Source organism: Gavia stellata, chromosome 25 (assembly GCF_030936135.1).
Source record: "Gavia stellata isolate bGavSte3 chromosome 25, bGavSte3.hap2, whole genome shotgun sequence".
Lineage (NCBI taxonomy): Eukaryota > Metazoa > Chordata > Aves > Gaviiformes > Gaviidae > Gavia > Gavia stellata.
Window position 1 is genome coordinate 6992589 of NC_082618.1, and position 13465 is coordinate 7006053.

General features: G+C 64.1%; 2 protein-coding genes across 2 annotated transcripts; both read right to left on the minus strand.

The window, feature by feature from the left end:
• Positions 1-1890: 1890 nt before the first annotated feature.
• SCARF1 (scavenger receptor class F member 1) lies at positions 1891-7204 on the minus strand. Its single transcript, XM_059829350.1, has 11 exons — positions 7110-7204; positions 6308-6369; positions 5878-5979; positions 5238-5763; positions 4607-4825; positions 4391-4519; positions 4212-4315; positions 3901-4012; positions 3698-3822; positions 3365-3502; positions 1891-3011 (listed from the first exon to the last, which is right to left on the minus strand). Exons 1-11 carry the CDS (start codon positions 7202-7204, stop codon positions 2011-2013), a joined length of 2613 nt encoding a protein of 870 aa, XP_059685333.1. The 3' UTR covers positions 1891-2010.
• Positions 7205-8109: 905 nt separating this feature from the next.
• On the minus strand, positions 8110-13420 carry RILP (Rab interacting lysosomal protein). The gene is given in 9 exon segments (XM_059829359.1): positions 8110-9017; positions 9359-9442; positions 10737-10859; positions 11007-11176; positions 11644-11835; positions 12032-12159; positions 12415-12454; positions 12537-12701; positions 13166-13420. Coding segments are annotated over 9 exon segments (1314 nt in total). The 3' UTR covers positions 8110-8860.
• Positions 13421-13465: the final 45 nt, after the last annotated feature.

Genomic DNA, 13465 nt, shown 5'->3' on the forward strand with positions numbered 1-13465 from the left:
CGCAGCAGCCGCAGCAGCGTTTTGTCAAAGCTGGGTGCTCATGTCAACGTCAGGGAAGGCAGTTGGGTTGTTGTCAGCTATTTACATGCCGTACCCAGGGTGAACCGGCTCACGTGACGTTCACTTCTGGCACAACGCTGCTCGGCTGACAGGCTGAAAATATCTAACCGGTTAGGAAAAAATGGCTGCTTATAAATAAAATGTGGGACTGTCCCTGCCACTGTAATAAAATAGCATCAAAACAAAAACTAGCCTGTGCAGAACAGAGGTCTGGCCGGGCTGCTGCTCAGGTCTTGCCAGGATGAGCATTTTTGTTCATATACAGGAATATTTGGTGTTATAACCACGGCAGTGGGTGATACCAGTGAAGGAAGGAGTGCTGCATGCTCTCTGCAAAACTGGAAGCCTCACCCATGTGGGACTGCGGGGATTCGGTGCCTTGCGCTGCGGAGAAGCACCCGTGAAAACCCAAAGGGAAAAAGCAAAACCCACTCTGCTTTTTGAAACACCCCAAACTCTAAACCCCAACTCAGCAGCACCAGACCAGAAGGATTCACACGGAGCTCTGCACGTGATGCGTGAGACGCAGCTTGCAATGTAGGTGCTCCGGACGCTCACAGCCCGTTCGCATTCCCTCTGCCCTCCCGTCTCTGGCACCGCGCTGGGCTCAGCTCCATAAATGAGAGTTCAGAATTCAACAGAACCAGAAAATTTAAAAAAAAAAAAAAACTGAAAGCCTCAGGCTGCTGACAGTTTCCACACTTCGGAGGGTATTTCTGACCATGTCTTTGATTCAGAGGACAGCTGGGAAACCCAAATCCTGAAGGGCTTTGGTAACATTTAATTTTCATTCAGAGGCTTTCATGCCACGCAAAATAACAGAAAAATACACATAAAACTTCTACCATTTAGATACATCTAAAACCAGTTCATGCTACAAATCCATGCATCTTGACCGCCTTGCACGGGCGGCAGAGCCGTCGTGCCCGTCTCACCCGCACTGCACAAGGTCCTCCGGCTGCGCTGGAGATGCTGCAGCACCTTCATCGCATCTCAGCCACCCGTGGTGACACGTTGCTGCAGCAGGAATGAGGCCTGGGAGATGGCAGGAGCTGAGGGCACCCGCGGAAATGCCATTTTCCGTGCAGCTTTTGTCCTTATCAGGACCAGAACAGCGCTGGGTGCACAGGTTGATGGTCACGGCCCAGCTGCCACGTTTGCTCTTGCACAATTGCAGCCTGGTATCACGTGGAGTTTAAAAGGCCGTCGATAAACCCTGTGCTGTGCCATGAGCCTTTTCATGTGCTACGCATGTACATAGAAACGAAGGCAGCCAGAGCCTGCCACGAAAGCCAGAGCCACACAGATAAACCCCTGCAGCCCCAGATACCCTTCAAGATAAGCAGCTAAAATTAATTTTTGCTGAAGCTGCTTGTGACAGCCCATCATCTCTCCCCAGCCCAGCTCCACAAAATAATCCCCTCCAGCGAGAAGCACCTTTACAGCAAGAGGCTTCGAGCAGCATTACCAAAGCTGGGACAGGGAAAGGTGAAAGCCGATGGGGTGAAACTGGTTTTTGTCCACGCGTTTCCCAGCGGAGCCCCCAGCAGCCCCAGTCCCGTTTACGAGGAGGATATGTGTCCCCAAACCCCATGCCGGCAGGGACCAGAAGGTGCCAACGCTGCGTCCAGAGCATCGTTGTCCCTCCAGGCTGTGGCAGACACGAAATGGGGCACATAGGGCGGGGGGTGTGAGGGGAGCAGAAGACAGCCCTGAAGCACCGCAACCCCATGGGGCTGCCACCGCTGCGGCTCTCAGCATCCCCGGTCCTGCCGGCTGCGCCCGCCAGCGAGGGTCCACACCAGCAACGCGGCACGGAGGAAGGGGGGGGGCAATGGGAAGGCTCAATGCTTCTCCAGTTCACAGCTCGGAGCGGGACCTCTGCTCCCCCCACGCTGGGGGCGGAGGGGCCTCTTGGGCTCCGGCTGCCCCAGCCCAGGCGGTGGTGGCTCAGGTGGCCCCAGGGGTGGCCAGCAGCTCCTTGGTGGGGCCCGGGGGCGAATCGGCCCTGCCGCTGGTCACGTTCTCGTATTTTGGCTCTTCCTCCAGGGCAGCCTGTCCCTTTGTCTCGAGGCTGAGGACTAACTCAGGGCTTTCGTCCCTCTCTCTGGCACCTACAGCATCACTGGCCCCATCCTGGGCCCCAGTGCTTTTTGGCGATGCGAGAAGGAAGGATTGTCTTTTCCCAGGGAGCTGCTGGTGCTTGCCGGGGGACGGCTCGGCAGGAGCCCCCGGGACGCTCTCCCTCTGCTTGTAGCTATTCACCGAGTCTCTGCACTGCGCCAGGGCCCGGCGGGGCGGTTTCTGGATGGCCTCGACGCTCCTCCTTGCCTTGGGCTCCTCCTTTGCAGCCCACTTGCCCCTCTGCAAGCTGCCCAGCCTCTTGAGCACAGCCTGGACGGGTCCCTCGCCACCCCCCTCCGCCTTGGGGTCCTGCCTGGCCGTTCCTACCATCATGTAGATGGTGGTGACATTGGGCTCCTTCCCCTTTGCCTCCCAGCTGCCGGATTTTGCAGCCGCTTCAAGCGCCTCCACTCTCTGGGCCACGTTCCTGGTGCTGGGGACCACCCGCCGGTGTCCCCCCGGGGTGGCCCGGGGCGATGGCCGGTGGCTTTCCTCCCCCTTGTCGAGGGGCTCGGGGCTCTCGTAGCAATCGCTGGCTGGTCGCTCAGTGGGGAGCTCAGCTGCTGCGTCCCCCGGCGGTGGGGACAGCTTGGATGGGCCCCAGGGGGTCTTGGGCTTCCGCCCGGGGCTGGGGGTCTCCGCCGCCCCAAATTTTGTCCCCTCGGCAAAGGACACGGAGGGCCGCTTGGCCTTGGCGATGCTGGAGGTGCGGGGGATGGCAAAGGGCTGCGAGACGTCCTCGGAGTCAAAGGCGGATGGGTCTGGGAGCGCCTCACCGGGGGGGGACGCCCCGTCCTGCAGCTCGGCCCCCCCCAGCAGCGGAACGCCTGCGGGAGAAGGGGATGAGAGTTAGGGCTGCCGGAGCTACCCCCCTGCCAAGGGACACACTCGGGGACATCGGGACAGGGGCTGATGCAACAGGATTGTCCCTGGGAGCGTTTGCCCAGGAGGAGGTTGTGAAATGGGGCTGCCCACACCAGGCACGTCCCATCGCACGAGGCCAAGCACGGTCCTGGTGCGTCCTTGCAGACAGGAAAACAAGGGTATGAAAATAATTGCTGCCTGCGCCCAAGCACCCATCCCTGGGACACCCAGGGTTGGTAACAGGGCAGGATTGACCCCGGGCAGCCCAGGAGGGCTGCGGGAGGCCAGGGAGAGGAGGAGCAGCCGCGGACGTCACCTTCTCTGGGAGGGACAGAGTACTCGGGTCCCTCGTTGTCGGTGTCGAAGGAGGAGGAGAAGCTGTCTGAAACCCATGCAGCCGACGGTGGCTCGATGAAGCTGGGGTTGAAGGGGATTTCCGTGTCATGGTGGGAAACTGGGGAGGAGAAGACACCCAGCTGAGTTCAGGCACCCTGGGGTGCTCAGGACTGGGGTGGGAGAGCAACACATACCTTGAGCCATGCAGTGGGGCAAGGGGGGCTGCAGGATCCCCCCCAAATGGTGACGATGCAAAGAGCAGGGGGGGAGGGTGACACCTTGGAAGGGCTGTTGGTAGCTCTGCTTTTTTTACCTGTGACTTTTGGAAGTTTGTAGCCTCCCAGGGAAAAGCAAGGCATCATAGCGCTGAGGTTCGCCAGCACCCCCTGCACGTGGTGCTTCATCCGGGCCACCACGTCATCGTCTGGCACGGCCGCCCTGCGCAGGGGAGACGGGCGTGAAGGGATGCGGGAGATGGGGTTTTGCATCGCAGGTTCCAAAGTATAAAAAAAATACCTGTCTCTAGCATCTGCTGGGCCAGCTCCGCAGCAACAGCAGGCGATGCAGAGCAGCAGCAGCAGGAGAGGGACAAGGATGGCGGCTGCCAGGGCCCCGTGGTCCTTAAAACCTGCACGGAGAAGATGGATTGAGTCCGGCATGTCCTGTGGCTGCCAGGTCCGCAGACCTGCCTTGCACAGAGTGCGCAGGAGCTGGCAACTGGTGGCGGGGCCAGGAGGCAGCTTTGCAGCCTCCCAGCACCTCCGTCCCCAGCAAGGATGTATGGTCCCTTGCCCAGCGCCAAGGAGTAAATTTGAGGTTGCTCTTACTCAACACGCAGTCCCCCCGCACGGGGTGGCAAGTCCCCCGGGAGCACTGGCAGGGCGAGGAACAGTTCACGCCAAAATACCCCTCCGGGCAGGTGTCGTTGCAGCTGGAAGAGAGAGGAAAGGAGGGAAATGCCGCTGGGGAGAGCGGGGTCCCGGCCCTGCCCTGCTCCCGGCGTTACCTGGCTCCCCAGTAGCCCGCCTGGCAGATGCAAGCTCCTGACACAGGGTCGCAGCTCCCCGCAATGCACTCGGGGCAGAGGAGCTGGCAGCCATCGCCGAAGGTGCCCGCAGGGCAGGAGCTGTTGCAGCTGCCAAGACAGAGAGCAAAGCGTCAGCTCGCTGCACCCCGGAGCAGGGACCCCCCGTGAGGACCGGTGGCCGGATCCTGGGCTTACCTGGGTCCCATCCAGCCGGGCTCGCAGTGCAGGCAGGACCCCGTCTCTGGGTCGCAGACCTCCCCGTGCCGGCAGCGGGGACATGGCTGGAGGCAGTCCTCGCCGTGGAAGCCGGGTGCGCAGGGCTCCTTGCAGAGGGTCCCGTTCCAGCCGGGCTGGCAGGCCAGGCAGAAGCCATCCACGGGTGAGCAGGGCTGGCTGCGCTTGCAGCTCCCACAGCTGCACAGGCAGAGGGGCGGTGAGGTCTTGACACCCACCCCTGGCCCCCCAAAACCCAGGTTTCACCCCACACTGGCGTTCAGCATCAGTTTGGATCACAGGGAAATACTCTATAGCACTTAATGCACTGTAGTAGCGACAGGGCAGGAGGCAAACGATGCTGCTTTATTGCTCTGGGGAGCGGTACCGAGGCCGACCGCATTTTGAGGAGACACCAGTGCTTTCTGCTGGCATTAGCAGGTGTTTCTTTTGGGGCAACACTGATGCTGCATCCGGCCAGGGATGCTCAAATCCCCAGAACGGATCTCCCTGCCCAACCAAAAGGACAGACACAATGGTGATGACTTCCCCCCCCAAGGTCTGGCTGCAGCCCCATGGTACCCGCAGGACCCCCCCGCTGCTCCCGGCTCACCTGTGCACGCACTGAGACCCGTATTTCCCCGCCGGACAGGGGTCCCGGCAGCTCCTGCCCTGGTAGCCGGGGTTGCAGCTGCAGTGCCCGCTGAGGGGGCTGCAGGAGCCGTGCAAGCAGTCGCAGCGCCGCTGGCACGCTGGCCCCCAAAACCCAGCCTTGCATTCGCACTTGCCCGTCTCCTGGGCGCAGGGCGAGAGGTTGCAGGAGCATTTGAAGCTGCACCTCCTGCCCCACCAGCCCGGCAGGCAGCGGCAGTGGCCGGTGAGCGGGTCGCAGCGGGAGCTGGCGGGGTTGCACTGACATTGCTTCTTGCAGGTAGGTGCCCACCAGCCCGGCTCGCAGCGGCAGGCACCGGTGAGGGGGTCGCAGTGGCCGTGGGGGCCGCACTGGCAAAGGAACTGGCAGAGCCCTCCCCAGTGGTTGGGGTCGCAGGTGCAGTGCCCGCTCGCCGGGTCGCAGCGCCCGTTGGGGTGGCACGAGCACCTCCGCTTGCAGTCGGGGCCCCAGTACTGCTCGGGGCAGCCTGCGAAGGGGACAGGGAGGATGGGGGGGTGACGGGGAAGCCCGGCAGCCCCCCCGAGCATCCAGGCTGGCAAAGGGGATGGCAAGGGCTGAGAGCCCTGCGGAAAATACTCACGGGAACTGCAGTCTGCTCCGAAGAAGCCGGGTTTGCAGAGGCAAACCCCGGGTCTCACGCACACCTCATCCACGCCGCACGCATCTTCCCCCTCGCACAGCGCTGTCGGTAGCAGGGCAGGCGTGTCAGCGCATGATGGCCCCCCCGGGCTCACACCCCACTGCCAGACCACCCGCCACCCGGCCACCTCCTGCCGAGGCAGCCTTCCCGGGAAAACCGCCATCCCGCTTCCCGCTCCCTCCCTCCAGCCGAGCCGCAGCACCATTAGCAGCTTGCTCAGTGGGCATTTGGGGGTTCCCACAGCACAGGACCCCACCGCCGCTGCTCGGGGAGAGCTGTAGGGCTTCCCCCCAACACCCAGCGCCGTGGAGGAGCCATCCGGCCGAGCGCAGGGACTGAGCTTTGGGCTTCGTCGCCATCCATCACTCACCGGCCGTGCACGCCCGCCCTTCCTGCTTCCAGCCAGGGCAGCACGCCGGGCCAGCGGGGAGCCTGCGGGAGAGACCCAGGGGCCATCAGCCGGGGCACGGGGTGCCGGGGCCGGCACGGGTTCGCATGCGGCTTCGCAGCTTCAGCTAAGGCGAAGTGAACGTGGGTGCTTGCCCCGGCTGGGCCTGGCAGGCGGCGAAGCGGCGCGGCCCCAGGGGCATCGCTCCGGAAGGAAACCAGCAAAATAGAAGGAAATTTAAGAGGCTGCAGCCCGAGCGGGCGGCGGGGCTGGGTGGTGGGGCAGGCCTGCCCGGCTCTGCCGCTACAGGGCCTGTGCCGGGTCCCTGACGCTCTGGGATCGGCTCCAAGCTTTGCCAGCGACCCAGAGCAAAGGCACCGAAGTGAAGGCAATGGAAGGCGCTGCCGTTGATGGCGAGACCAACGGGAGAGGCAATGTAGCAGCAAAGCGGAGGGGACGTCAGCTCCAAAAGCCCTTTGGGGTTTGCTACGCCAACGTTTCCCACCCGGCACACAATGAAAGCTTTGCCAGTGCTCCCGCATCCCCCCGTTGCCCTGCGCGCTGGGGGTGCCTGAGAAATAACCCCTGGAGAAGGGGTCTGGGAGCTCCAAATGCCCATGCGTGCCCCAACCACGCTCCCCAGCATCACCCCAATCTCTGCACCCACACAATGCCAGGCTGCGGGTCTCCGTCCATTGAAGGATGGACTGACGACGACCTGCTGGGGCTGCTGAGAGGCCCCAGGAGATGGAGGGGGGCGAGCAGGGACCCCCCTGGCACCTACCTGCAGACGTTCCTGCCGTCGGGGTCGAGCTCCTGGGCAGAGCTCTGTAGCCACAGCCACAGCTGGAGGCAGAGGACGGACCGGGCGCTCCCCATCCCGGCGGGGCGCGAGGGCCCAAATCCCGGTGGCTCCCCAGCCCCGCGCCGGCGTCCCGTCTGTCCCGTCCTGTCCCTCCCGTGGTGCGGCCTCTTCCTCCCGCCAGCCTTGGGTTTCTTCCTGAGGAAACGCGGGAGGAGGCGCCCCGATGCAGACGTAAGGGGTGCGGCGGGGAGGAGGAGGCAGGGAATGCCACTACATGGTCTAAATTTGGCCCTTGCTGCCACCCTGGCAGCAAAAACAGGCATCCAGGGGCTCGGTGCAGCCACGCAGGGGCTTCTGCCTGCCAGAACATCTCACCTGCAGTCGTCCCGCTCCCCCTGTACCATACTCCATCACCCCCAAAGTTGTTTCAGCCAAAGTGCCCCCAACCCACATGAGGCATCCGCTGCCTCCCCCTGCCCCGACCCCTGGCAGGGGCTGAAAGGTGGGGTCCCCATGTCCCCCATGGGGACACGGCGTGCCCCATGCTGGCCTTTGAACTGCTGCTGGCCGCCGTCCCACCTCGCTGTCTCCCCAGGAGCTTTGTGTCAGCAGATGCACAGGAAACACCTTTTTCCTACCCAAGGCCGGCTTGGCCCCAGGCTGGAAGTGCGCTGCTCCCCCCACCATGCAGGACTTAACTCCTCTGCGCCCAGTGCTGCAGCCCTGTAGCCCCGCTACCCATCGTAACTGACCCCCAAAAGGGTCTCCGGAGTCTGGCACAGCGCAGCCGGCCACAGCCTTTCGGATTGGCACACAAAAAGTGACAGCTACACTGGAGAAGCGTGACGGACGCCTGGCAGCATCACCCAGCCCTTCCCAAGCAAGGAGAGAGCAGAGGCTGCAGTGGGTACCTCGGAGGAGAAACGAGACTGATTTATTTCCGACTCCAGCTCTAGAGCTAGAAAGTACCTGACCCGAGGGGACCAACTCGCCCCCGTGAACACGAGGATTGTTCCAGTCTTCCAGTTCCCTGTAGCAGCAGGAAGAGGTCCCAGTACAAAACCGATTCACCCCACATCTGAAAAGTGCAGGAGTGGCACTGGCGGTGCTGATCCTGACTGCTCCCAGACACGGGAGCACCCGGACACCCGGTGTAGCGTGCTCAGCCCCTCCCAGCTGTGCAGTGACCCCGGGACAGCACCCAGCCGGCCGGGTCGGGCACCCCAACTCGACCTTCACATTGCACGGATGGGAGGAGGTATGAACGGAAAGGGGTGAAGCGAAATACCCCCACAGAGCAGGACCGGGCAAGGGGATCCTGGGCTGCGAGCAGAGGTGTTTGGCGGAAAGAGCCACCAGCAGACGGGAAGAGCCTTTTGGGGTGCGGCAGTGGAAAGAGGGTGCAGACCCCCGCCGTGCTGAGCGGCAAGCACAGAGAAGTGGGGAGCAGGGGCACGGCTGTGCAGGTCCCCATAGTTAAGCCACGGGCACAACAAAAGGGTGGCCGACAGGCAGAGATGCCTGGAGGTGCAGAGCCGTCCCGTGCCAGGCCAGCACCCCACGGCCGAGCGTCCCAGTGGGTTTGGAAGAAGGTTGCCCACGCTGCAGCTTTGCCGTCCCCACAGCATGGGGAAGCGGCCAGGGCTGCCGTGCTGCTCTCGAAGACGCCGAGAGAAGAGGAGCCGGGAAGCGCTGCTGCAAGGCCAGATCCAGCTCCCATTCAGGTGGGGTCAGAGGGGTGGCGTGGCTCTGTCGGGGGAGCCGGCCACCGGCTTGCTCCCTCCCTCCGGCTCCAGCTGCGTGTCCAGTGAGTCGATGATTTCCCAGGCTCCGGAGCAGCTGGATGCGGGGGGGTCTTTGCTGCTGCCCTGATACCACAGCCCAAAACTGCAGAGAGAGAAGATAACAGCTGTGGGGGAGAGGAGCTTCCCAAGGAAGCAGCCAGATCCCAACTTTCCTCTGCATTTGGTGGCAGCAGCTGGACGCAGCCCGGCTGCGAGCCCCCGGGAGCGTGCAGCACCCCTGAGGTGGCAGCCAGGCCTGCCCTTGCCTGCCCACAAAGCGGGTCCCCCCCGAACCAAGCGACCCCCCCCGTGGCAGCATCCCTGCAGCCCCACGCCGGGCAGCCTGGCTCAGCGGGCACCAGGTCCACAGCCGAGCCCCAAACCTCCTCTCTGCCAGCAGAACCACCCGTCCCCAGCAGCAACGGAGCACGGGAGCGAACTTACAAGCTCCTAATTTTGGATTCGGGAGGCTGAGCATCCACGCAGTCCGCGCGGCGAGCTGGGAGCCAGGAGCCCTCGTCTTCATCGCTGCAGCACAAAGGAGTGGGGGAAAAACCTGCGCTGAGTTCCAGGCTCGCCATGAGCGAGTGCCAGAGCCAGCCCGGGGCTCCCTCCCAAGCCAAGCCGTGTCCCCCGCAGAGCCGCACGTGCGGAGGCGGCCGCAGAGCCAGGGGCACAAGGACGGGAGCTCTGTCCCCATGAATCACCGTCGGGGTGTGACCTGCTACAAAGCCACAGGCAGCTGCAGTGATGCGTGTCCCAGACACAGCCGTGCTTCACGGCAAGCCCAGCCCCGGCTTGGTGATCTCAATCCACAACGTCTTCTCAGACACCCTTCAAACCCCCAGGACTTGGTCAGCAGACGGCGCATCCCCGGTTGCCGCAACAGCAGAAACCACAACCCACTGTGAAGTCTTTAGGCATCTCACCCCGCATGGCAAGCGCACACTTCTCCAGGGGAACAGCCAGACAACCGGCACCATCGGCTGCGGCTCGGGGCTGAGGTGGGGGGCAGCCTGGCACGAAGGCGGGTGACAGCCAGAACTCGCAGGGAAGTGGGGAACACATGAGAGGTGAGCGCAGGGCAGCATTCACATGGCAGCGGCTCTCCTTGCCAGGCAGGGAGGCGAGCAGGCAGGACCCAACACCCCCAGACCCCCGACACAAGCAAGCAGCAGGTTTCAGCAGCACAGAAGAGCTCAGCCCCCTTCAGACCTTTATTAAAGCCCCTAAAAGCCAGTGAGATCCAGCTCCCCCCATGCCACGCAGCAGCTTTAGCGCAGGCTTTGCCCCCCGCCGCCGCAGACACGCAGAGCCAGGGCTGGTGCCCGCAGGGTCCTCCCCTCCCCATGGTGAGAAGTCTGTTGGAGCCAGCGCTGCCCACGAGTGTCTTGCAGAGCCTTCAGGGAACATCTCTACTGTCATCTTCAAAGGCTCCCCATGGGACAGCCTCCAACCGTACAGCGCAGGGACCCGCCTTTCTCGTCCGGCGGTCCCAGAGCCACCACCTCGCCTCCCTTTTGCCACAGCCACACAGGGACGAGCGGCATTCGGCCAGGTCATGTGTGACTGGTGACAAGGACGTGTGAGTGGCAGCAGAGAAGAGCCCAGCCCCTGCGGCACTCCCAGGGCTAAGCCAGAGCAAGACACCCACTGCAGACATTACACCTTTGATCTCTGGAGGGAGGCAGGGAGGAGGCAGCTTTTGGCCTGGAGGAGTTCCCTTCCAGGGCATCACACCACACCTAAACGCCGGAGTCCGTCAGCCGGCATCCACTCTGCACGGGAGGCTCCCCGTCTTCTCCCGGTGAGCAGGACTCACCTGCTTGCCGACTCCTCCGCTGTTCCCAGCATTTTGGCTCTGATTTTTTTTCTCTGTCTTTTGATAGTCGACTTCATCGCATCCAAGAAGAAGCTGGGAACTCTCTCTTCGTTCAGCAGCTCCCTGGCAAGAAGCAGCCAGCTGGTTAACCGAGAGTCTGGCAAAGAAATCCGCCCCGACTGCACCAGGAGCAGCCTCTGATGGGCCACGGGTGGCTGCAGGGACGGGAGGGACCCAGCTTGCTGCCCCATGCCACGCGGCAGGACTCACCGCTGGTAATAGGCCAGCTCCTCCTGCACCAAGAACAGGTTGGTCTTGAGCTCGTTCCGCTCTTGCAGGATCTGCTGCAGCTCTTCCTTGGAGAAGCAGCAGTGAGCAGGGCTCCTGCCCGCATCTGCGTCCTGGTGCTGCAGCTCCTCTGCGGGTGATGGGGCTCCTTCCTGGGGGGATGGAAAGAGAATCAGCAGGCAAGCGGAGACCCCGAAGCCCCCACCCTAAAGCTGGGTGCCACGTGCAGGCAGAGATGAAAAGTCTCAGGAATGAGTTTGATAGTCTGGAGCTGCTGCAGCCCTCCACGGACCACGGCGGATCCCCAGCTCAGCCAGCACCTGCCACCCATTGCCACACATTGCAAACCCTCCTCATCCTCCGAGTTCCACCCGGCTTCTCCTCCCGTCACCTCGCATTGCTCACTCCTCGCTCCAGCCCTACCAATTGTTACGGACAAGGTGTTACTGGCATTGCAGACACTGCACCGTTCAATTTTCGGCAGTGGGGCTTACTCCAGCGGCCGTGTCCTGCTGGCAGCTGGTGGGTCCGGGCGTGCCAGGAGCCACACAGAGGGCCGGGAAGGTCGGGCCGGCATTAGCCATGCCCTGCAGCAGTGGAGCCACGGGCTCAGACTCACCAGGCTGGGCTTTGGGTGCTGGATCTCAGAGGCGGTCCTGCTCCTCCTGCTCATTTCCTTCTGGGTTTGCAGCATCGCAGCCTCCAGGTCCGACTTCTTCTCCAGCGCGCTCTTGAGCTGAGCCTGCACCACGGCCACCTTGTGACGCAGGTCCTCGTTCATGGCCATGAAGCGATGCAGTTGCTCCTGCAGCTGGAGGGCCCAGGCCAGCGGAGCGTGAGGCCCAGCAGCAGCGGCTCTGGGTCCCCACCCAAGGACATGCAGAGCCACGGGAAAGGCATCTGCCCCAGCAGGCTCACCAGCTGCGATCACAGCCCCGGGAGAGGTGACATGAAAGCAGGTCCCCAGGCCCTTCACGCACCACACCCGCAAGCTCCCACACGCTCACCGCCTCCGTGTCTCGACTCTTGCAGACGATCTCATGGGCCTGGGCACGAAGCTCATCCCTCTGCTTGTCCACCACCTCCTTCAGCCGCAGCATCACCTCCCGCTCCTTCCGCACTGTGCTATCTGAGCCAAGACCCGGGGGGACAGGCATGAGTGGCCCCTGGGACCCAAGGACTCTCCCAACCCCACAACGTTACGAGGTTCCTCGGTGCTTCTGCAAAGCCAGACTCCGATGTTCCCGGTAGATAGCAAAGTAGGAACAGTGGAAAGAGGGGAGCTGAGAGCTTTAGGCTGTGCCCTATGCAGCCTTGTGCTGACAACGGCAGCCCGCACCCTGTGTCTGCCCCCACCACCCTCCTGGGGGCTTGGGGGGTGCTCTGGGTGTTTGGGGTCCCTGTGGCCTGCAGAACAGCACTCATGCTCCCTGGTGGGACAGGTCTCCAGGGCTGGGCAGCGCAGAGAACAGGTTCAGCCCTGTACCCAGCCTGCCGTCCCCCCCGGAACACCCCATGCGGGCAGGGGTCCCCGGACCCCTTGGGACACCCACCTTCCTGGGACTGGCTCTCCTCAAGCTGCCCCAGGAGCTGCCGGTTCTGCTCCTCCAGGCGGGCCAGGCGGCCGTGCAGGGCCCGCTCCCGGCGCTCGGCCTCCCACAGCCTCTGCTCTGGGTCCTGGAGGACAGGGACAGCCGGGTCAGAGCCACCCCCGGGGACGGGGACAGCCGGGTCAGAGCCACCCCCGGGGACGGCGACAGCCGGGTCAGAGCCACCCCCAGGGACGGGGACAGCCGGGCCAGAGCCACCCCCGGGGAACGGGGACAGCCGGGCCAGAGCCATGCCAGGGGACAGGGACAGCCGGGCCAGAGCCACCCCCGGGGACGGGGACAGCCGGGCCAGAGCCACCCCCGGGGATGGGGACAGCCGGGCCAGAGCCACCCCCGGGGAACGGGGACAGCCGGGCCAGAGCCACCCCCGGGGATGGGGACAGCCGGGTCTGGGCCACCCCCGGGGACGGGGACAGCCGGGTCAGTGCTGCCCCCACGGGGACTCCTGCGAGGACAAGTGTGGGGGCGAGGGCCACCCCGTAGGGGACCCCCGAAGGCAGAAGGGTGGGACGAGCCCCCCGCCCCGCTCACCTCCGCGTCCTGCCGCCCGGCCGGCGCTGCCGACGCCTCCCCCTCGGCGCCCGCCGGGGCCACCAGCGCCTCCAGCAGCTCCAGCAGCCGCACGACGGGCGGCACCAGCCCGGCCACGGCCTCGGGCCCGAAGCGGCCGGAGAGGCGGCGCAGCTCGGCGCCCAGCGCCCCCGCCATGCGGTAGATGTGCGGCGGGGCCAGGCGGCCCGGCGGCGTCCGCCACAGCGGCTCCGCTCCCCGCCACGGCTCCGCCATCGGCCGCCGCCGCCCGAGGCCCCGCACACGCTCCGCCCTGCCCCG